General features: G+C 39.2%; 1 protein-coding gene and 1 long non-coding RNA gene across 3 annotated transcripts in view; one reads left to right on the plus strand and one right to left on the minus strand.

Annotated features, from left to right (window-relative positions):
* Nucleotides 1–14772: 14772 nt before the first annotated feature.
* Nucleotides 14773–24531, plus strand: part of itga6b (integrin, alpha 6b) — a 34992-nt gene continuing 25233 nt past the window's right edge. Inside the window, exon 1 of one of the 2 annotated variants that reach the window (XM_017457438.3) lies at nt 14773–15088. In XM_017457438.3, the coding sequence (XP_017312927.1) occupies nt 14916–15088 (173 nt within the window). In that variant the 5' untranslated portion in view covers nt 14773–14915. The remainder of the gene's footprint in view (nt 15089–24531) is intronic. The other variant, XM_017457439.3, reaches the window with a different exon arrangement.
* On the minus strand, nt 14875–16278 carry LOC124626364 (uncharacterized). Its single transcript, XR_006981141.2, has 2 exons — nt 15861–16278; nt 14875–15276 (listed from the first exon to the last, which is right to left on the minus strand). It is a non-coding gene; the product is annotated as an uncharacterized LOC124626364 (long non-coding RNA).

A 24531-nucleotide genomic window follows, 5' to 3' on the forward strand; every position in this document is an offset into this window, starting at 1 on the left:
ACTTCTTAGCGTGCTAATGCTAATTTCATCCTGCCGTCCTTGTACAGCACTAATCTGAAACACAGGGAATGCTGTGCTTGGTTTAGATTTACACATTTTGGCTAACTAATGCTAGAGTCTATATGGTTTCCCTACAGTACTTTCAAATGGAGTAGTTTTAATGCATTTTAGGAGAATGCTGTTGAATGTCAGTGTCAGACATAGGAAGTGCTATGTTTGTTGTTTACCCATTGGATTTTACTTTCCTGATTTGGTCATGCAAGGATGTTGACATGGATTGGCTAGCATTGTGTTGTGTAGATTTGTGATGATGCTACACAATGAGTTTATACTTATAAATATGATCTGGTATCAGGACTATGGCACCTTGAGATTGCTTAGAGATCTTGCGGGCTACTTGTACACGCTACTTTACTAAGATGCTAGTATGCTATGAGACTTTTGTACTAACAAATTGTCAAACCTGCTAGCAAGGAAATCAGGCTAGCATTTATTAACTCTACTGCCAGGTTAGTGGAAAGTATAACTATTTACAGGTGAGTGATAGCTGCGTTACTTCTGGCCATCTGTACTAAACATATAAAAGACAACAGCAATGAGGATTCAGATCTTAATTGTGTGAAACATGCAAAACTGCCTTCTTTTGACTTCTTGTTTTGAAAATTCTGTTTAAGCTGTTTAATGAATGTGTTTGGATGAGGATAAGCAAAGCCATTAAGGCCAACCAATCAGAGCCACAGTATGGTCAGTGTAAGAATGCTATCTTAATTCCAAATGAAAGAGGGAAACTGTTTATAAATTACAATTTTCTCGACAGTGCCTCTTCCTGTATTGGAGCGTCGTAGACCTCTAGTAGAGTGATTTAAGCATTCATTGTGTGTGTTTGCATTTTCTGGCACCCAAATGTAATTCCTCAGGGTAATGAGTAGTCTGCACAGTAATCTATGAAACAACACATACTCTCTCTCTCTCTCTCTCTCTCTCTCTCTCTCTCTCTCTCTCACACACACACACACACACACACACACACACATACACACACACACACACACTGACTTTCCCAATCCGCAAGCTAATGTATTTTATTTGCTGTTGGTGGTTTTTAGGTTTACCAAGCAGCCAGTTGGGTTTGCAGTATTTACCCTCGGTCTCTCACTATGAAGAATTATTGAGCAAAACCATCAAGTATAAACTGTTAAGGTTAAATGCCAGAACTTTGGTACTATTACTCCATTTCCCTCGGTTTCTGTTCGCCTTCCCACGTACATACAAATAACTTTCATTATCTGAGAACAGATAATGAACTTTTAGCCCTCATATATACCCTGACCTTACAGGAGCTAAAATAACCAAAATCATGGGTGTTGTATTCCTAAGATGCTACAGGTCTTGTCATGCTCTATAAATGATATTAGAACAATACTTCCAGTGTTTTTGCCCCATGAAGAGAGGAACGGGAAGAGAGCGTGAACTAGCGGATAGGTGCAGAAACGACATCGTCCTCCTTGTTAGAATAATAATCTAAGTGTATTTGCAGGAAGACACAGAACAGACTGGAACAAAAGGTGGAGGAGGGAGGAAATAAGATTATGTAAACTAAAGAGAAAAGGGAAAGAAACTGTGTAGGAGAGCAAGGGTTGGACTTCCAAGGCATTAATGCAGCATTCTAACTCGGGGATGGCCCTTGATTTATAGTTCCTTAAGCACAAGCACTAGAAACACACATTAATAGTGATATATATATATATGAACACAATAAGTTCTGATTACGATTACTGGATGTCATTTAGAAGGCCTAGACCTTTTTATTATAAGGATCTATCTGTAATCTGTAGCAGTTTACTGTATCTGGATGGCACTTATTGTTAATTTGTTAATTGAGCCAATCGCACACATCAAGAGTGATGACAGCATCTGTGATGACTGACAGAAATGAACCAGGGTCAAACACTTGAGCTAAACTTTCTGATCTTTTTATTAGCTTTTTACGAATATTTATAACCATCTGTCATGCCCACACCGTGACATTCAGACATTCACTGATGTGGATAATGGATCCATCAGATAATAAGAACTGTTTTTTCGCTACCTGCCAATCGCCACCTAACCAACCGCCCACCATCCCTACAAGACACGTGACTCTAGTCAGCTACATCTTTTGGAACTGCTGCTCAGGGCACAGTGTAACACACTTGGAGTTCATAGACACCCACATTTAGCCAGTGATGCTGAGGGTAGAGAGAATATACCATTCCTGCCACACAGAGAGCATGCCCAGTTTTGCTCTCTTGGACTCCCAGTGGCTCTGGAATTGTCCATATTTGAACTTGCTTTATCTCTTTGAAACTGAACAGGCTTAGCTAATTCCTGATGTCATTATTGTCACTGGGGATCCAGGGTAATGGGGATGGGAGCATTCAAAGGCTTGTGTAGCTCGTATATAGCACTGAACGTTTCATAGTGACATTTTGTTCATTCCATCAGTTTTGTTCATTTGGAACAGTGTGTTACCATGGGGAAGGGAAAACTCATACCTGAAGCCATGATTGGCTAATAACAGGAAAGGTGTGTTGGATGGTTGGTTAATGTCTCCAGTGTGCTTCGGATTAAGAGACATGCCCAGAATGATACCACATAGACTGAATTATATTTGCCGAGTCATAAACACACAGCCAGGAGGCACACCTTCACTCTTTGAAGTGTGAATGACGATTTGATCAAGTTTATGTCTCGGCCTGTCGTCAGTTCGTCAGCCGACACACCAAACCGTTCTCTTTCGGTACTCTTCCTCCTTTCGAAATGTTTGAAAATCGATTTATATTAGAAGATTAATAACACATTAAAAATGTTCTCCCTTGCAAATGCCATAAGCTAGTCTCAGGTTCTGATTGTACAAGTACAATTGAAGTTTATGTTGAATAGTTTGTGTTAGCTAATGCGAACATAATCTCTGGATCTAGTTAAACATCTCACAGTGTGACACCCTTTGTCGAATTTGTGAAACTGTTGCCCGAGGCCAAGAGGAAGGATTTATATTTACAAAGGGATAAAATCTGCAAAACATGTAATATATCAACTGACAGTCTTCTCTCACTGATAACAATATATGGAATATTTCAATCTAAGATAATCATCTGTTATACATAATGTCTTGCTGAATTCAGAGGGACAGTTGGGTCCTTATGTGTTAAAGCTTGATACCGTGGCCTGCTACAGCAAAAACTATGAAGTATTTTCTAATTTTCTAACCGTTCTGTTTTGTAACCTCATATCTATCTAGGTACAAGGTCCCAAACTGCTTAATTTTTTATTTTTTTTTTAATCAACAACAAATATTAGACGTTTACTTCAAAACACCAGTGTAAAAAAAGACAACAGAAAGATCTTAAACAGTTTCTCAAGCTGAAGTCCCTCAGATGTTGTCCTACTTAGCATTAATGAGCAGCAGGGTCATATGACCACCATTACAGGTAATCAGGAATACTAAATAACCATAACCACATTCAAGCAGTGGGTTGAGAGAGAGAGAGAGAGAGAGAGAGAGAGAGAGAGAGAGAGATTGATTCTAAAATGTTGTACGGTGAACAAACATTATTCATTACAGTGGTTTGGATGTTGTAATGATAATAAAAGTGTGTGTGTGTGTGTGTGTGTGTGTGTGTGTGTGTTTCAGGGAGTGTGGAGAGCTTCCTGAGTTTACAAACCGTGATTTTGGCATAAACATCTCATTTATTGCAGTTTAGTGTGTGGTGAGTGTTATGAGAAAGTGAAAATAAGTGAGAGATTGAAAGCATGTGCGAGACACCAGGCTGCGCCTAGAGCATGCACTTTTAAACAGACACTTTCCTTGTGAAGTCTCACAAAACACATTGAAGTTTAAGCCAAGACAAGACAAGATTGCATAAACTGTGCAAAGCATAAAGGGTTTATCTTTCTAAAGGGCTTCTAATGTAAAGGATTTGTGAAAGGGAAACCATCTGCTTTAGAGTTCTATGTAAAATCTACTCATAAGAGCGACTCATAGGAGAAATCCTTTAGGTTACTAGAGGGAACCTATTTAGCAAAGAATGAAGGTGAGCATTGTTTGTGCTCCCAAGCTACACTTTCAGAAAAGAAGATTTTCTCAAGGGTTCAATGGAGAAATAATGATAACGTTCTTAGATGCCTGAAAGCAGGGGTGGACACACGCTGTCCGACCGGCATGGGCGAGAAAAATGAAAAGGGCACTTACTGCACACAGTGAGGAGAACAGACACTAATATTAATTCATGTATTTTTTGCCATAGAGGCACCCTAGAGGTCACATTTTGTCACATCTAGGAGCAGCTGGAGAGCACTTCATCTCATTTTCATGTATGCAGAGGAACCTGTAGGGTACTTCATCTCATTTCTCCTACTGGAAGGGCACCCATTAGGGCACTTCATCATGTTTCCTCACATGTAAGGGAATTATTATCATTCATCTGCTTTTTAAAATGATGATCTCCCCCAACCATTCCACTCTCCTGTACCCCCCCCCCCCCCCCCCCCCAACAAAAAAAGGGTTAGATAGACAAAAATGATCACAGTTGGATCAAATTGGATTGTCAGTGATAAATGAACTCTAAGTGGATAAGAAATAAGACCTGATGTGCTTCTACATGCCCTGGCAGGGCTGACATAAATTTTGGCATGATAGCCTCAGATCGCATCTAGTCTGTGTGTGTGTGTGTGTGTGTGTGTGTGTGTGTGTGTGTGTGTGTGTGTGTGCGCGCGCTTTACCTTTGTTGTCTTCTGCTTTGGGGAAAACCGGTTTCATGATGAAGAACTATCAGATGTGGGTGGAGCACCGTTCTCTTTAAATTCCAGAGACTGAGCAAGGGAACCAGAGTTTTATACACACACAGATACACACACACATTTTTCCCCGTACATAATCCGATGAAGAATTTATAGCGATTACAACAAATTAGTGTAATTGCATTGGGTTTTAATAAGAATGCAGTTAGACAAGCGTGACTCCCTCAGCCATAATTTTTCCCTCAGTTGTTTTCTCACTTTCTGCCTCACATACAAACAGCGACTCGATTTAAAGCACGGCATGGTTGTGTAAAGTGCAGAATTTATTCTTCGGACAAGTCAAACAGAGAAAAATTCCTCCAACAGATTACATTTGTTACATTTATTCTTTTGGCATACACTTTGAGATATACTCATCCCAACTTCAGGGCCACATAAATGGTTAAACTCAGCAATTAGCCAACAGGCTAACATGAGAACGTAGCACCAGGTCTGTGGTCCACATTAAAAGGAACCTCTTTTTAAATGACAGTTATTTTACTGCAGAGTACATATTTTTAAAAAAAAACAAAAAAAAAAACAACAACCCACATTTCACTGTTTCATGTGCTCAATGACAGGACCGCCCACTGGCTATTGTTAACTATCCAGCTAAGAACTTAATGTGAGTTTACTTAATACTCACATCACAAACAACTAGCTTGATAGAAATGAACTTAATCCAAGTTTTAAGTAAGAAGCCCACATTTTTATTCTACCTTTCAAAAGAGAAACCACACTACTGCCAGAACCATGGATCTTTTGTGCTTTTTTGGATAAGAGAAAAAAGGCCTACATACTTGCCTGGTCTCTATGTGACAAAAATGGCCCTGAGTGAGGTAGAGTACAATCCAAGCACATAGCTGAACAGTTAAGGGTCAAATGTGTGGCCCAACTATAGCAGTCCTGGGACTTGACATTCTAACCATCTGGTTGAAACACACCAATCTGCACTACTGATCCACTACGTTCTCATTCGTCAGTTAGGATATAATGGTCAGAATCCACAAACCAAACCCAGACGCAAAAGCAATAAAACATTTGGTGCTGAAAAGGATAATCGTAATAATCCCACTGATCATTTTGTCAATATAATACAAACCAGACATTGGTGGCAGTGTGCAGCGACCCAAATACATGACTGTGTGTAATGTTCGATTCTACGCCAGTCTCTGACTGGATGACTAATGCTGCTTCAGAGACGGTTGCTCTTTTTTTCCCCCTCAGACTCCTTATTTTTAACAACAGTGGCTCCTTGGCCACTCGCCTCCAAAACAAGTGGAAGGAAGTCTTGGCTTCTGTCTAAAATGGGGACGTCTGAGGAAGCCTGTAAAGAGGCATGAGGGTGACATACGCACACACTCCAGGGCCTTTATGGGAGGTTCTATGTTAAGACCTTTGGCAGACTGAGTGCTGTCCTGCCCAAAGTTGCACCAGTGGGCTGACACATAACAATTGTTTTCACGCAACCTTGGACCTATGGTAGGATGGGACGCGTGTGTGTGTGTGTGATCCAGCAAAAAAACAGGACATTTATTATTTGACTTCCCACGCACCAACTAGGTCAATATTTACCCGAAGCACCCCCATTTCAGCCTGACACCATTCTGATACTCCTTTGATATGGGAATATTCATAACAGGAAACCTATCATGAGGTTATGTGAAAAATGCAGATTTCATTGTTCCACCCCGTTTTGGTTAGTTATTTATGAAATCCCTCCAGCTGGAAAGGTTTCACAGTGTTGCAACTATGCAGGCTTCCAGATAACACTGTGACCTATAAAATGTATTAATGCTATTTATATGTAAGCTGTTGTGAAACTCAATTTCTCGTTCTCTCTCTTTCTCTCTCTCTCTCGCACTCTCTCTCTCTCTCTGTTTTTGGGGAGGTCCTTGAACAAAAATGGAAAATTTTGTTACAATGCAGGATATTTTTAACACCTTTGACCAGTTACTATAATTATAAAAACAAGTATTATTATATTAATAACAACAACAACAACAACAACAATAATAATAATAATAATAATAATAATAATAATAATTATTATTATTATTATTATTATTACATTTACTCTTAATTATTAGTCTAAAATCTTTTAAAAAAAAGTTTTTTACTACAATCATTAATCAACTATCTATCTATTCTATGTCTATTCTATTCTACAAAACAAAGTATATTTAGCAAAGTGTACTTAATCTGGATTTAAAAGCACATCTGGTGCTTGCGTTTTTGCATTACAATGTGCACAAAAAAAGGTATTTTCCATCAAAGTGTTCCTGCATTGTCCATTTTATTGTATTATTTCCTATAATTGTGAGGATTTTTAACAGCGTACAAACACCCTCGAGCATACACACGCCCTCCAGTTGACAAATGGTCCTTGTGGAGAAAAACACCGAAACATTTTGCACTTGCTGGCAAAAAGTTTATGAACCTTTTCTCACTGAGGGCCGTCTTGAGCGTGGTCCATTGCTTTGCCAAGAATGTGGGTACGCATTCCCGCAGTACTGTTTCTCGTTGCCATGGCACCGACCCTGTGTGTTTTCTCCTTCTCAGTGTGTGTGTGTGAGGTCATGTGTGTTCAGTCATGACTGGACTTGCTCTTTCCTGTCTCCCTCTCACACTTATTCCCTTTCTCTCTTTCTCAGTCACACCCTCACAGGGCCACAGCTGAGAGTTTAGCCTTCACCAGAAGAGCTTCATTAGACTTCCACAAGGACACAGTGATAGACGCCTTCATACACACAGTGTAAGAAACACACATGTGCAGACACACTCTTGATGCAAGTAGCTGCAGAGTCAGATTCAATCAAACAAAAACATTCTAGTTCCTGTGCGTTATTGCAAATCATCACGATACCTGAAGACCTTCTCATAAAACACACTATTCATCATGATATTTCATTTTTTTAACCACTGAACAATAAAAACAAGCATAATTCAAAAGAAAGAAAGAGAAATGCATACACACTCTACTCTATTAGACTTCTGTGGAGTTGCTCGGCATATGAAAATATAGAGAGAAATTGAATAAAACCATTCACATTCACTTGTGCTGTGTCCGGGTTATTTGAGCCACAAAAATGACGTGAATTTGAATCCCAACAGTGTCACTGCCATCCGTGGCCAGGAATCCAAGAAAGTAATTGGCTGTACTGGGAGGGAGTTACTGGGTGTTATAGTGTTAATCTCCTGTCAATCACAGCGACACTAGCCAATCCTGTGTGTCTGACAGCTCATGTATGCGGAAGAGGGCAGATAGCGCTTTCCTCGAGTGTTCAGTTGCCCCATGATGCAGCATGAGCTGATGATGTTGGTTGTCTTCATGTGTCTCGGAGGAAATAAGTGCTAGCCTTCACTCTCCCCAGTTGAAAACTGGAGAGCTCGCTAGCAGGTGGTAATTAACAAATGACCAAATAAATGGGGGAATAAAAACGATTGAGCCAGTATGGTTTTTGAAATGTTTTAGATATGTCGATGCGAGGCAACGGTTAAAAGTGTCTTCACAGTGAAAAACATGTAATGTCTCAAAAACAACAAAAAAAAACGAAACAGACACTGAAAAAAAAAAAATTCTACAGTGTTTTTATGGTTTGGTTTTGAGTTGAATGGGTTTTCATGCACAATTATGTCACTCTCAGCCATAGACGCGGATATAATATCTCAAAAACCAAGCCAGCACTAACACCACAAATCAGCACAAAAACAAAGAATAAATTTGATCGACTTTCGTTTTAGATTGGGCTGCAACTTTACAGGTCTCAGTCTGAAGGGGATGAAAAGTACTGCCTCACCCTTGTAAAACGATCTCTGCTCTATCTCCCTTTGGGTTATTGTTGGTATGTGATATCAATTTTAATTGACACAGTTTGAGATTTAAAGGCATAATCTGCAAATTTGGCATCTGTAAAGCTAGAACACTTGGATGCTAGTGTGTGAGACAGCTTTTTGTCTCCGGTTTGGAGTCTTGGGCAACACAGACATCAGAGATTTGTTGAAGCTGTAGGATATGAGAACTTCAAATAAATCCATCCATCCATTTTCTATACCGCTTATCCTACAGGGTCGCAGGGAACCTGGAGCCTATCCCAGGGAGTATGGGGCACAAGGTGGGGTACACCCTGGACAGGGTGCCAATCCATCGCAGGATACAATCACACACACATTCACACACTACGGACACTTTGGAAATGCCAATCAGCCTGCCATGCATGTCTTTGGACTGGGGGAGGAAACCAGAGTACCCGGAGGAAACCCCCACAGCACGGGGAGAACATGCAAACTCCACACACACACGACCGTGGCAGGAATCAAACCCTTGACCCTGGAGGTGTGAGGCGAACGTCCTAACCACTAAACACATACTATATATATAACTGTTTATATATATTCTGCTTCCTGCATAGGGAAAAGCGTACGTGTGTGTGAGTTTTCGTGTGTGTGTGTGTGTGCGTGTTTGTGTGCATGCAGGCGTGTGACAACCAATACACTTGAGTTGTCATGTGAGAAATGTCAATCAGTTGTCAGGGATCAATAAGGGAGCAGAACAAGAGACAGATCAATACTCTCATTTTAACACACACTGTGGAATGTGCTCCCATACACACTCAGTACTGGGAAATTCCACACAAACGTCAATCTTCGGACAGAAAGATAAAGTCACTAGTACAAATTGTTAGTCGTTAGTATATATTCAACTTGGTTCATTCTTCTTAGTGTATTCCCAATTCCTATTTTGATTGTATTACACATCATTGAACCACTTAACTGTGTGATATTCACAGCCTGTGAAGGACTGTTTGATATGTCATATCAATAATGTTCATTGATATGTTTTTAAAAGTGACATTGTCAGAATTATATACCTGATGAACTGCTAAATCTGTAATAATGCGCTTAATTTCAGACTGTGTTCTCCTCGAAAGGTCACCTGATGCACAACACTACCTCAGTGATGATTGTGGAGTTAATTGAGACCCGTCACAGGACAGTATAAGTTCAAACGTGGCATCCATAATGCTAGAATGCTCACTTTACTGGAACATCAGTCGAATGAACTGTAAATTATTGTAGAATAAAGTCTTTATATTGTGTTACCCAAGTAACGTTGCTTGGCTCCTGATAAGAGATCTTTACAACCACACATTGTAAAACTAAATTTTATGGCTAAAGCTTGTTAAGTGTTGAATTGGTTTGGTTCTTTGGTGACACACGACACCCAGGGCTCATGAATTAGTCATACGTGTTTACCACACAGTCTCAGGATCAATACAGTCAATACTACATAAACCCTGTGCTGAGAGTTTTAATTATACAACTGCTCCTATTACTCAGCACTCAGTATCGCATTATTTTTAGTGTTAAGGTTTGTAAGTGCAGAGGGGTTTGTGGAGGTTGGGGGATTGGCTGTAGGTTTACAGGAGTTATGTGTAAATTGTTGTGACCATTGGAACAGCTTCATCATCCAATCACATGCTCCAATCACAAAACCATTTCCATGATAGTAAGACATTGATCAGAAGGTCGGGGTTCAGTTTTAATCGGGATATTTACATTTTCTGAGATTATGCTAACAAAAACATTTTTAACAATAATGAAATTAACAATCATTTTTTTAACATTTACAAAAAAATAAAGTTGGTCTGTGTTGGAACTGATATACATTATTGTAACACTGATACCTTCTCCTCATATCTTACAGCCTGATAAACGCAGACACACTAAATATAGTAAAGAACAGAGACATAAAAGATGAACGAAACGGAACGTTTTGCCGGACAACAGGCTCATTCTTCAGATATCTGTACGACATTGGTATAGGAGATTGGAGGAGAGAAAATGGGATAGAGAGAGAGAGAGTAAGAGAGAGAGGGGGGGAGAAGAAAGAGACACGATTCCAAGACTCTTTTCTATATGCATGTTGAAGGAAACGGGGGTGGAACGGAGGAAGAGAAAGACAGAGGGATGTCAATAAGGGAGTGTATGGCTTTGATTGAGGTCACACCCAGCCTGAGTGTTCTGTACAGTCATAGCCTGAAGCCTGAGATTTCAACACTATGATGGAGCAGCTCAGTACACCTGAAGTGTAGATGGATGACGAGTGTGCTGTACAGAGGGTGTGCACATGAGGGCAAATCAAATATTAAATCAAGAATTATTACATGTTTATGTGTACATACACATCCTTTCTGAAGAAAGACTTAAGACATATTAATCGAAGACATCATTTTCATCGTATCTTCATCGTATACATTTAAGAATGAATAGTGTTTGAACAAATCTATTTTTGTATGCATGTTAAAACTACTTTTTAAAACACACACCACCACTTTAATAGTTCTGACACCTTTCTATCATAGCCAGGATGAACATTTTCAGCAGTTTGTGCTACAGTAGCTCTTCTGTGGGATCGGACCAGACGGGCTAGCCTTCGCTCGACACACACTTCAATGTGCCTTGGGCGCCCATGACCCTGTCCTTCCTTGGACCACTTTTGGTAAGTACTAACCACTGCATACCGGGAACACCAGACAAGACCTGCTGTTTTGGAGATGCTCTGACCCAGTCGTCTAGCCATCATAATTTAACCCACGTCAAAGTCAGATCTTTCCGCTTGCCCATTTTCCCTGCTTCCAACACATCAACTTCGAGGACTGAGTGTTCACGTGCTACCTATTGATTTGTCTATGGAACGAATTGCGATAAAACCGTTACATTATATAAACTCCTGATCTTTTGACTCTTACGTACAAGCCCCACATTCTACACTGCATCACTGATATCACCGTAACATATGCTGCATGCAGTGCAAAAAGTCAGATGCGTTAACAAAAATAAAATAGAAACGACCATTCTAAGAGAAATGTGTGTGATCTTGCTCAAAGTTACCGTTGACTTCTGATTGAGATACTGTGCATGGCATGCACATACCCTATTATCTTTATTATCTTTTTTCCAATCTGTGTTCAATGGATTTACTGTGTTGAAAAATCTTTCCTCGAAAGGAATTTTAAAGTTTAGCGTGGTCTTCAAAATGGACCAGTACTGTAAACGTCCATGCTGATTTCTCAGTTATTGTTCCGATTTATATTTGATCTTTTGACTGTGAATAACCCGAATATCTACTTCTTTGGTTTGCTGGCTTTCTTGCATCTCTTTTCTCTTTCCCTCTCTTTCTCTCTCTCTCTCTCTCTCTCTCTCTCTCTCTCTATCTCTCTCACTCATTCACTCCCGCCCCCTCTGTTGCTGGGATAAAAGGAGTGCAGATTTATTGTTGTAGGTGGACACAAAGCTCACATTGTTTCACTGCCCCTGTTGTTTGAGGCTTGGACATAAGTAATCCACTTTTTTCTGAAGATTTGCTGTCAGATTGTAAGAAATGTTACCGAGGCTTTAATGAAAAAAGATGACAATGCTAAAAAAAATGAAAAAATAGCAGGTACGCAGGGAAGAAAGAGCTGAATGATGACTGCCATTTCATGAAACTAACCTTTGATTTTAATATCAAGCATGTGTTGTCAAGCTGTTATTTAATATACTACACTATTAATCTGCAAATATAATTGCCATCAGTCGACTAGAGAGCTACCTAGCTCTGTGAGTCAGCTTTATTTTAAAAAGAGCAGTTGTGTTTTATCTAAGCTGGAAATCTTGCAGGTGACTGACACTGAAAAAGGAGCACAAAATGCCTGCCATGGATTATTGTGCAAGGTCAGGTAAACAGTAATTCAATATGATACTGAGGTAAATCAATACTGTGACTATACTGTAAAACACTGTAATTTAAGGCTAGGCACTACAATACAACAAGTACCTAATACACAATGAGTATGTATGCAGTAATTAAACGCTATGTTTTGTATATTGGACTGTAGAGTACATATACACCCGATTTGTACAGCACTAACTGGTGCCACAATTCAATAACTGCCCAGAAATTCATTGTACACAGTGTAGCATGCACAGATAATATACAATGCCTACTTTCAAGTTGAATATGTAGGCCTAAATACATTGTAACTTAGAAAAGTCCAAATATAGGCTACTGTAGCTGTATACCTTGTATTTTCTCCGAAGCATTTTTCAACTTTAAAAACTATGCACAATGACATAAACTGAGTGTTTATTGTACTGTAGCCCCATGTACAGACATACAGTAGAAACCAATACTTTTCACAAGTTCTTACATATTTAAATGTCCACCATACAAGGTATGTACTGGACACTACGTGTAATTACTATATAATAAGCTAATAAATACAAGGTGCTTACCATACTTAGATAATAAACCTTAGTGGTTTAGACATGCCAAGCAGTATAAGTGGTTTAGTATATACCTGATCTACTTCTACATATTTATTTTCCATTGTCCTTCTTAAATTCTACCCTACTCTATTTATATTCAGACTTTTTATGTTTCTAATTAAAGGCCTGTCTTTACAATTCCCAATATGTACCCAACCTAAAAGAATCAATTGTCGTGTTTTGCATTGTCTTTTCAGATTTCTTTTAGATAAAAATGTAGCGGTTGAGGTTTACTGCTACCGAGCTCAAGGTTGTGACTTCAAATCCCGTGCAAAACCCTTCAATTGCTTCGCATATGTTTGCTTGGTATTTTCCCCCAACTTCCAAGTCATTTCTGGACTGTTGGTAACAATATGCTATACCGGCTGGGACTTCCTGTTTCCATTAGAAAACATTTCCTGCCAAGCGGTGTATTCTCTTTAGTGAGAGTAACATCTAGAGCTGTGCTCAGAGGAAAGTTACCACCCTTCAACAAATATGAACAGATACTATATAACGGTCATTTCTTTAACTGCTCAGTTATCTGAGTACCTGCGAAGTTAATACTGGATACAGGAAACAGTGTCAGACAGCACAGAGGTGCATTGCATCCGTTTCATTCTGAACATGTGACAATGCAAAAATGGAAGAAATCAAACATGCATGCCTATAATATCAGCATTTCAGTTTTGATATCCAGCCCCTAACTGGTTCACATAGTATGATTTATTTCTAGTGTCCTCTATCATCTGAAATGAAATGTCCTCTGGGAAGAAAACTAAGAAGAACATAAAAAGAGGTGAAGAATTGATACCTAATTATACAAGTGGTATAGCCTATTGTATTTATTATTAGTAGTAGTAATAGTAGAATTATTATTATTATTATTATTATTATTATTATTATTATTATTATTATCCATCAATCTTAAATACCGCTCATCCTTTTCAGGGTCACGGGGAAACCTGGAGCCTATCCCAGGGAGCATGGGGCACAAGGCGGGGTACACCCTGGACAGGGTGCCAATACATCGCAGGGAACAATCACATACACACTCACTCACCCATTCACACTCACACACCCATTCATACACTACGGACACTTTAGACATGCCAATCAGCCTACCATGCATGTCTTTAGACTGGGGAGGAAACCGGAATACCCGGAGGAAACCCCCACAGCACTGGGAGAACATACAAACTCCGCACACACAGGGCCACGGTGGGAATCAAACCCCCGACCCTGGAGGTGTGAGGCGAACGTGCGAAACACTAAGCCACCGTGCGCCCTATTATTATTATTATTATTATTATTATTATTATTATAAAGCTTTATTATTTGAATGCCGTCTTGTGAAATCTAGCCACCCAACTAGACTTCTTTCTAAATATTTTAGCTTCGGGGGAAACAAACAAACAAACACACACACACACACACACACACACACACACACACACACACACACACACACACACAAAATAAAAATCACCAAACCTGTACTTACCGCCTGAGGTTACTTTTGGTGCAACCGGAAGTTCATGCAGGTAAAAGGGTGCGGTTTTCACAACTCTCGCTTCGGGTGGAGTCGCGCGCACGGGGTGGGGAGGGCAGGAGAGGGTGGAAGCGACCTCGTCACAGCGATCCTTCCCACACCATAACACAAAAACGCCTCCGTTATAGATTTCACTGAACAATCTGAAACAGCAGGTTTTTGGAGAACGAGGTTCCAGAGGCTGGAGAGGCGCGAGCGGACCAGACCAGACCAGACCAGACCACAGCACACTGTTCAGATTTCTCCCCGCATTAACATGGCGCGTTACCGGACGCTTACCTTGTCTCTCCTCTGTTTAATGGAATGCGGGTTCATTTCCGCCTTCAACCTGGACACGGAGAATGTGATCAGGAAGAGCGGGGAGCCGAACAGCTTGTTCGGGTTCTCACTCGCTCTGCACCGGCAACTCGTTCCGACTGATAAAAGAATGTAAGCGCATATATATATATATATATTTTAAATATGTATTTTTTTTTATAGCCTAGTAATGTGTTATGAAAGCAGGTGAGTGCTGCTCGTGCGTCCGCTTGTAGTTGTCATTCTGCACGAGAAACCCGGCAGGTTGCAGGCAGATGCAGATGTTTGCAGTGGTTGTGAGGGAGCGGTTGAAAGTTTTTCTGTGGTGTGATTCATTCAAAGAAAAAGAAAAGAAAAAAAAGTCATCATTTAGGCGACTTGTTAGTTGCCCTATTAACTTCTGACAGCTGAGTGCTGGTGAAATAAGGAGTTTTGACATATTCTACTTTGAACATGACTTTTTTTTTTTTTTTTTTTTTTTAAACTTTTTTATTAAAGCATATTTTTGGTGGCTTTATATTTCTAGTGTTTTGATTTAGTCTAATATTCTGTTTAATGACGGTGAACAATCTAATCAATAAGTGATGAGGGTTTGTGAGGTAAATACACCATATTGTACTCGGAAACATTCATTTATCATAGATTTAAGTAAGTGATGTACTGCATGTTTACTTTGACGGTTTCATCGGGTTTTTTTAAAACTCTTTTTCGTATCAACATATGGACAGTTCATATGGATTAGGCTAAATTACAACGGAGACGCCATTTTACTCATTAATATGCATAATATTATAGGCGAAGACGCATTTTTTTTTTTTTTTTGCTGATTAATATGCATAACCATGGCCTACAGTTATTAGTCTAGTTTACCTGTATTTGAAAACCAAGCTGAACGTTTACTTACTTGAGACACATCTGCCGAGGTGTTTTCCACGGATATATAACATTTAGATGAACTAAAATGCTAAATATCTTGTTTAGAACAAAATGATAGCCTATAAAACATATCAATCCTTAGTGCAGGAATTGCGACCGTTAGTCTGAGGTAATGAGGCCACGCCCCAATCACGCATCTGCATCTTCAAAAGCGTTAGCAGCAGAAGCTAAAGAGAGATTTGTTTTATTCAGTTTTTCTCCCCTCACAAATGACCGGGTCATAATTGTCTTAATTACTGTCTGTGAGGAAACAGTAGTTTTACTGGTCGAATAAGGTCGAATTTTTGAGGTCGTTTATGTGAGTCAGATTATGATTCATTCCTGAAATTCTCTTCAACTGCCAACGTTCCTGAGAGAGAGAGAGAGAGTGCCAGAGCCCAACTGCTGATCTTTGTAGAGAGAAGGAGGCTGTGAGAGCGTGTGTAGCCTATTTGTGTGAGACACTGAGGGAAAGTGTGAAAGAGAGAGTGAAGGAAAGATGAGTGAAATACTGTGGGAGCGACCGAACGTCCAATACCACACCCTTTACACCACATAGTGCACTATTTCGTAGTCAGGGATGAAAGCTTAGTAAGGAATATTGAGTACACTCAAGAAATCTCACAACACACTGCTGTAGGGTGTACAACCGCATGTTGAGTCACAAGGTTTAAGTTTTGCATCACAAATGAAAACACAGAAGCGCTGAGAAAGAAGGTTCGTAATTATACCCATGACCCTACATTTATGCTAGAAAGGGACAACTTGCTGGTGTTGCTTGTAGTTTATCTCCTCTGGGTGAGTAGAGACCACTTAAATGGGAACTAACCTAGTGAAGTACCTAAAGAAATGTAAGACCACACGTGCCATACAACTTGCCCTCTCTTAATGTCATTGGATCAGGTCAATGTCAAGTCACCAAGGTCAATGGCTCACCCTCACTCTACATAATCCAAGCTGGTAGATTAGATTAAAAAATAATTAATATAGTGTAAAGAATAAAGTCACAACCTCACAAGCAGGGGAATAGTTGGGGAGAGGTAACTAGCCCCATCCCTCTCCCCCCAAATAATCAGAACTACCAATTCCAACCCCCCCTCGCACTTTAAATATATTTATACCATGATCAACTGAAGTAATTTATTATCAAGTCGACTGTGAGTTTATCATAATAAATCAGATAAATAATACTACTCACTCCATTGTGCAAGTTGGTGGCGCCCAACCGTTGCCTCGCAACACAACACTTGATTTCCGCTGTTTGAATGGGAGAGCGTAGGTAGCTTTGAAGATGAAGAGAGGCGCTTCTCAGCAGTTTTGCGTTGCTGGTCAGTGAGGGATAGTAAAAAATTAGAAAACATGTACTCAAGAGGTCGGCTAATATGGTGAAATCTAGCTACTGACTAACTATCAATGTAAGTTAGCAAAAAACTGCCTCGTGTTAGCTAAATTCTATTTTAATAGTTCCCATTATTATCAACAAGCAGGTACGTCACACTAAATGATGTGTCTAAGTTTTAACCAGTTACAGTGTGCATTCATTCGCACTGTTATTATGCCCTGTGAAATTTGTTTTGATGAAACAATCATTTGATCATAAATGCTTGTGGATGGTAATAGATAGATTAGACAGATAGATAGATGGATAGGTAGATAGATAGAACGATAGATAAGAAGAGGATAATCATGTAATGACACTGCATATATAACAAAGCTGATTTTTTTTTTCCCAATTTATTATTAAAAATTGTATTAAAAATATTGGGAAGCATACCCATTCACACTTCAAACCCCAGTGTTCAAACCAAGTCTACACCCATGCTCACATGACATATTCTCTTAAATATGACCGACCACATATGCCATTTTTTCAGTCTACGCTTGGTATAAGGAATTATCCAAGCCAGTCATTAGGATTTGTTGCTGTACTGTCCCTGCTGAAAAACCCCCCAACAACAACACAATAGCAACCCTCATAGAATGTATAATGGTTTTATTGGTTATGATGCGAATTATATTGGTTTTAATGGAAACTGTAATGATCATTGTGGGTCTCTACTGGTAATTTGTTGCCTTTATTGGTGGTATTTTATGTCTAGTGGACACCACTAAGGAACCACTAATAGAACACCTTTGACATTTGGTTTTAATGGTTTGTAATAGTATTTGTAGTGGAAACCATTAGAATTTCTGTGATAGTTTCTATTGTTTTTTTCAGCGGGGGCATGATATCTGATTTGAACAGAATTGAGAACATCTCAATTCAAATTGTTGCTTTGTAGCTTGCCACCACAATCACAGCTCCGTGCCACGCATGATCAGTCACCCATTGCTTTGTCGCTTGCTTGTATAAAAACAAACACAGAGAAATGTATTCAAAATCATTGTTCTGTATCCAGATTCCACAAACCAAACATTACATTACAAACCTGCATTTCATGTCTCCAAGGTAGACATGGTGTCCACTACTTAAAAATATACACATTTAATTTCTACTAACATACTAATGCAGTAGGCATAAAATAGGCACGTAAGACAGAAATGTATAACAAACTTGTGAACAGTACTGTTTGTAGAAGACGTTCTGACCTTGTGTGTTTGTGTGTGTGTGTGTTTATACACACAAGTCTTGTCGCTTGTGTGTTGTATAAACATTTCTTATCACTATGGTTACAGTTTGAAATCAGTATGGTAGAAAACCTTTACAAGGGTCTGTTAAAGGGTGCAGTAGCACCTGAAAATCAGAAGTCTGAATATTATGGTTGGTATGTGTGTGTGTGTGTGTGTGTGTGTGTGTGTGTGTGTGTGTGTGTTTGTGAATGGCCCGTCTTGACTCATATCCTTGATGATGGTACATGGGCTTGCCTTGTTTAAACATAAGAAAATGCCTCTTCCTTCCAAAAGTGTACCTACAGGTGTGTGTGTGTGTGAGAGAGAGAGAGAGAGATTCATATACCTGCAGGCCAAGGCAGGGCAATGTTAGGCATGTGTGTTGGAAGAAGGGTGTGTGTGTGAGCTCTGGGCATAGCATTCTTTATCCTGTCATGGCTAGTGAGAGTAGTCGTGTCTCTGTGTGTGTGTGTGTGTGTGTGTGTGTGTGTGTGTGTGTGTGTGTGTGTGTGTGTGTGCACACGTGCGTGTGTGAGCGTGCATATTTTTGTGACTGTGAGTCAGTGTAGAGACAAAATTTTAACATGCACAAACAGTTTTTCTACGCATATGCCTCATTAACCAACCCATTAAAGTCCCCTATGCACACACAGACATAGACACGCACAAACACAAACACATACACACGCACACGCACATAGAGCTTGGGCACACTGTCACTAAATACCTCTCTTTGATTTTCCTTCTTCAGACCTACACAGAATACAAAGCAAAGAGAGAGCTGAACACTGTCTGATCCAGGTTTTGCAGCTATTCGTAGGCGTATATATATATATATATATATATATATATATATAGATAGATATATAGATATTAAATAATCAATCACATAAAACTGCACAAAACTGTAGTTTTGATGTTTCCCTAATTTTTTGTCACCCCTGCTAAAATAAACAATAGAAACCATCACAGAAATTCTAATGGTTTCCACTACAAATACCATTACATATCATCAACTAACCATTGAAAGCATTACCAATATTTGTCCTTAATGGTATCCACTAGACATAACATGCCACCAATAGAAGGCAACAGATGACCAGTAGAGATCCACAGGGACCATTAGAGTTTCCATTAAAACCAATGCAATTCCCATTATAACCATTAAAACCATTACAAATTCTATGACGGTTTCTATTGGTTTTTTTTTCAGCAGGGAAAGTTCCCATAGTGACAATTTATCTGCTAATATCAAATTTAAAAAGTTTTGATATTTGACTTTTTTCACATTTTTGATGTTCATATTCGGGAAATGGCATTTCTGTAATCTTTCCCTATGTCAACAAACAGATACTATATTCGTGTATTGTCAATAAACATGTGGAAGAGTGAACATACAGCTGTACTGTATAACAAAATTATTTTTTATGGTTATATAATATGGTGTAACCAGTCTTTCCAGGATTTTGCGATCGCGGAAATTAACGCGAAATCACGCAAACTGCGCAATGTTCTGAGAAGTTTTCAATTTTTCAGAATTACAGCAGATTTTCTGCAGATTTGGGTCATGTGACATCATCACAACACGCGTTCAGGCAAAGCCCTCTTCGATGTGCGTCAAACACGAGTACAGCTTAAAGGTCTCAGTTAACAACAAACATCACTGCCAAAGAGCGTGCAAAACAATTGCACTTTCGCCAATTCAAATAGTTTTACGCAGAAAAAAAGCACAAAAAACTCCGCAAGTTGCATCGCAAGTTTTGGAAAAAAGTCGCGGCAAAATCAAACGTTTTTGGCCGCAAATACAACTCCGCTAAATCCTGTACAGACTGTATAATGGTCAGCACTTGGGCAGTAAGATCTCAAGGCTCTGTGCTAAGTGACAATCAAGATTGGAAAAAATTTCCACTTTCATAGGCCCTTGAGCAAAGTCATATCTGTTCAGCCATGTTTGGATTATACTCTATCGCATTTGCAAGCCACTTTGGATAAAAGCTAATAAATCATTGAATATAAACCAATACAGATGCTATATAACGTAACCGGTGCGATCGAGTAACATTACTTACGAACAATGTACAGTAGAGGTGTTGCAGTCAGCAACAGAGCTTCTCTGTTCAGGTTAATTATGTAGTGCAGATATACAATTGAATTCACAGTGTATAGATGTATATACTGTGGAATGGAATATAAAGTGGAAGAGCAGTTGTATAACCCAGAATCATAGCATGAAGACAATTAAGTACCTGTAGTTTCTTTTTATGCAGCAATTTGCTTCCTTTTTTCATGCATGGCATGAAGTACAAATTAAGAGTAAAGTCGGTCTCTTCGCACACTGTTGCCATGGGCCGTGACGTTTGTTTAGGGTTTGGTAAAAAGCTGTGGTTACCTTCAGCTCTGAGCCTGAAGCAACATGAAAAGAAAGCCCTGAAGGTGAAGAAATGCTGAAACTACCAGTGAGGATAAAAACTTGACTAAGAAAGCTAAAACTTGGCTGAGTACAGAGCTCCGCCTCCATAATTGATTGGTTTTGGCTCACCTGTACCTTGCTGGTCCTGGCAGGCAGTGTAAGGTAATTATTTTGGGCTGGTGCTTGTTTTAATGAGAGAAGAAATGTTCAGCATGATCAGTTGTTACACCACAGCAACAGCCTTAGATAACAGGGGTTTTGGTTAAGAATGCATGTCACATGACAGAAATCCTATACGAATGTTAAAAAACGATTCAAAATTCGAAAGTTTTTCGACTTTCCCCCCAAATATTATTACCTGCGCTAAAAGTTGGCAGATATATCGATTCCATTAAGGAAGGTGTAGTGGATTTACAGTCCAAAAGTAACTCCTAAGAAAATGATAACTGGATCTGGATGTGTACGTGCACATATGGTATATCCTCTGGTGTTTCCTTTGCGCATATTTAAAAAAACAATAAAATAAACAGTAATCATACCATGCACCAGCTTTGGAGAACAATGCAAATATATCAAGAAATCCCCTTAATCATCTCCCAAACATCACCATATATAACCTGGCCCATATCCCAGCATGTAATGGGTCTAGTCTGTGTGGAAACAGGCTCCCCTTCCTTCCTCTGATTCTCTCAGCTTCCTCTTCATGAGCTTCCTTGTAGGTTTAAGTTCAGCTTTGCCGCAATAATGGTGAATATCTTTAATTTAAAGCATCCAATTTAGCGAGACTTCATTATACTACATGGTTACCGTAGCACCATAGTAGCTACCTAGCAAATATTAGCATTTCACTTAAACATAAAACGACATAATTATGACCTTGCAAGTGGGAAATAAGAACGTTGGATAAACACATACAAAGACAGAATTGGTTTCAAACTGTTCAGGAAAAGAAGGCATGCCAGATTGGGAAGAACATTCTAGCCTATTACATTACATTACGTTTACATGTATTCATTTAGCAGACGCTTTTATCCAAAGCGGCTCACAAATGAGGAAATACAAGCAAAAAGGAAAATGGCAACATATGCTGTTTAGATTCCCTAATGCATGGTCAGGAATCCCTTTAACGGTACACAGTACAGATTATTTTATAGTTAGGCACAATATTTAAATCTATACAATAATATTTTGGCTATTGGATGCAGACTTTCTGATATTTCTGTCCATAGACCCCATTTTATTTTCAGATTGTCATTAGACGCCAGTGGTCCAGTTGTTATTATTTATAATCGTTATACTCGATAATGGTGGTTTTTGGTTTCCACCACTGCAACAAAATTAGACAATCGTGGACTCCATGGGTACCCCATGTAGTGTACTTTGGGGTTTTTTAAACACGGAACTGTGCTGTGCTCTCCAGGACTGGAATCGCTGTCCGTGGTGTACCAGACTTTCCAGGCTACACTGTTTAGCTATAAATACTAGAATACTTGATGATAATCCTTTACGTTTATATTCATGTTCAGTCTTATGTTAGATGTATTAATCCAAAGAGTGCGACAGAATACAAAAAGCATTGTATTTGCTACCTGGAGCAGACAGTGATACAAGTGGTGCAACACTAAACTTAAGTCCACTTAAATGACCAGAGAAACGTGCAGATTTAGGAAGATGGAGGGTTGGAGTGCTAGAACACTGAAATGCTACACATACTGTTCAAGTCAAGCTATAAACGAATCAGTTTTACAAAATGAAGAATTAGCTTTAGTGCAATTGGTCAGTAGCACGTCAAGGGCACATACCTATTTCAATGACTGAAATTGGTTTTAAGAAATAAATAATACAAATGTACGTGAATGCATCTGTCCATCAGTCCGGATGTGAGTAAGTGCAGAAAAGTTTTAATGTAAAAAGGTTAATGCTTTCATACCTCAGCAGAGGCTTTGCAGAGATTATACTTCAAGCGGATGTTTTGCTACACTTTAACTCTAGTTATATGTTTATTTCTTTTTTTACCACTTGAACATAACAGACTAGAAGCAACTTCAGTTAGATGAAATGGAAGAACATTGATGTCGGGTCAGGTTTGCCCTTCTGCACCTATCATTACATCAGTGTCGATGGACAACTGACTTCCTACATCAGCAGATATTCATTTTCACCAAAAGTATTCATCATTGTCATTCCCCCGTCAGATAGTAGTTTCATTGTCTAACATTTAGCCCTTAAGTGAAGTATTATTAGTATACTAGTAAGCCAGTGTTGCATGCGTGTGTGTCTCTAAGCCTAAAGCTTTGGAAAGGAATGAAGCACATCTAAAGCTGTCATCCCGAGTCAGACAGTAAGATGAGATGAAGTACAGCTCGCCTCTGCAGGAACCAGTACAGGTTGCTACTAGTGTCTTCAGCAGGACTTGTTAATGATAAACCATATTGTTTAGCTTCTAAAAAGGATCAGTTATTCATTTATCAGATCGCTTTATTCAAAGTGAGGCATTCTCAGGAATGAGATCTTCCATAATAATCTTCCAATTAGGCCGTTTTATTGGCGTATTGTACGTTATATGGACATGACCTTGAGAATTTTTGCTGCGCACGACATGCGTTTGTTTACATAAGAATGAATGTCACCACGCCATGTTTGGCGAGTAGAGACAGATGCCAAACTACGCGATGATGTAAAAGTAGATATTGATGTCTTACTGTAGACTGTAGGGACAGTCATATGCAAATGTATTTGCCCGTGTGATGCCCCTGCCACATCCAAACCAGTTTTGGAGCTTGGTTAAACAAATGCTCTTTTTGGATTGAGGAGGACGTATTAAACTATGAAACTTGCAGGACGTTTTATTGATACGATGACCTCTTATATGTCAAAAGATCAAGGAAAATTTGATTTCTCATGTCATGACCCCTCCAATTATGCATGTAATGCTGTTTCACTGTTTGAACACCAGAGGTTCCAATTTGCACAAACCATAGAGATGAATGTACATGATCTTATTCTTTAGCGGAGAGCCTGCGAGATCTGCGCGTGTGAAGCCTCAAAGGCCGTTAGCTCCAGATTTCGATGACCAACATGCATTAAACGTTATACGGTTACACAGCCATGTTATAAAACTGCCACAGAAACTGGCCATTTTAGCCTACTTTGGAGCTCTAGTTCTGCTATGGAGAATAATGTTTCAATGGATCATTTTCCCCAGATCAGATTTGTTCATTCAATCAAAGTTTTTGGGAGAATTTCTAAATGAATGAATGAATTTATAAAATATGCCGAACCTGTCGTACAATGTTTTGATTTATTTACTTTAATACATAGAAAAATGCACATTGTTTTGCATTGTTTACGATTCATATAATAATTTTGAATAATAATTTTTCTCCAATCAAATTTTTTAAACATTCAAATGAAAAATGGCATCAAACCGTGTCCCGAGTGTATCATTACACTTCTACTATACAGTAGAATTAAATATATTCGTACATGCCCAGTTGAGACATGTACAAGTGAAGTTCCTGATGTAAACAATGTGTCGTGTCTGATAAGTCTGCATGTTTGTTTGCTTGCTCCGGCAGTCTTTAGTTGTACAGACTTGTCTTGGCTCAAAACTGTTTATCTAATAGTGGAGGTCAGCCAG

This window comes from Ictalurus punctatus, chromosome 26 (genome assembly GCF_001660625.3).
Source record: "Ictalurus punctatus breed USDA103 chromosome 26, Coco_2.0, whole genome shotgun sequence".
In the NCBI taxonomy this organism is placed as follows: Eukaryota; Metazoa; Chordata; class Actinopteri; order Siluriformes; family Ictaluridae; genus Ictalurus; species Ictalurus punctatus.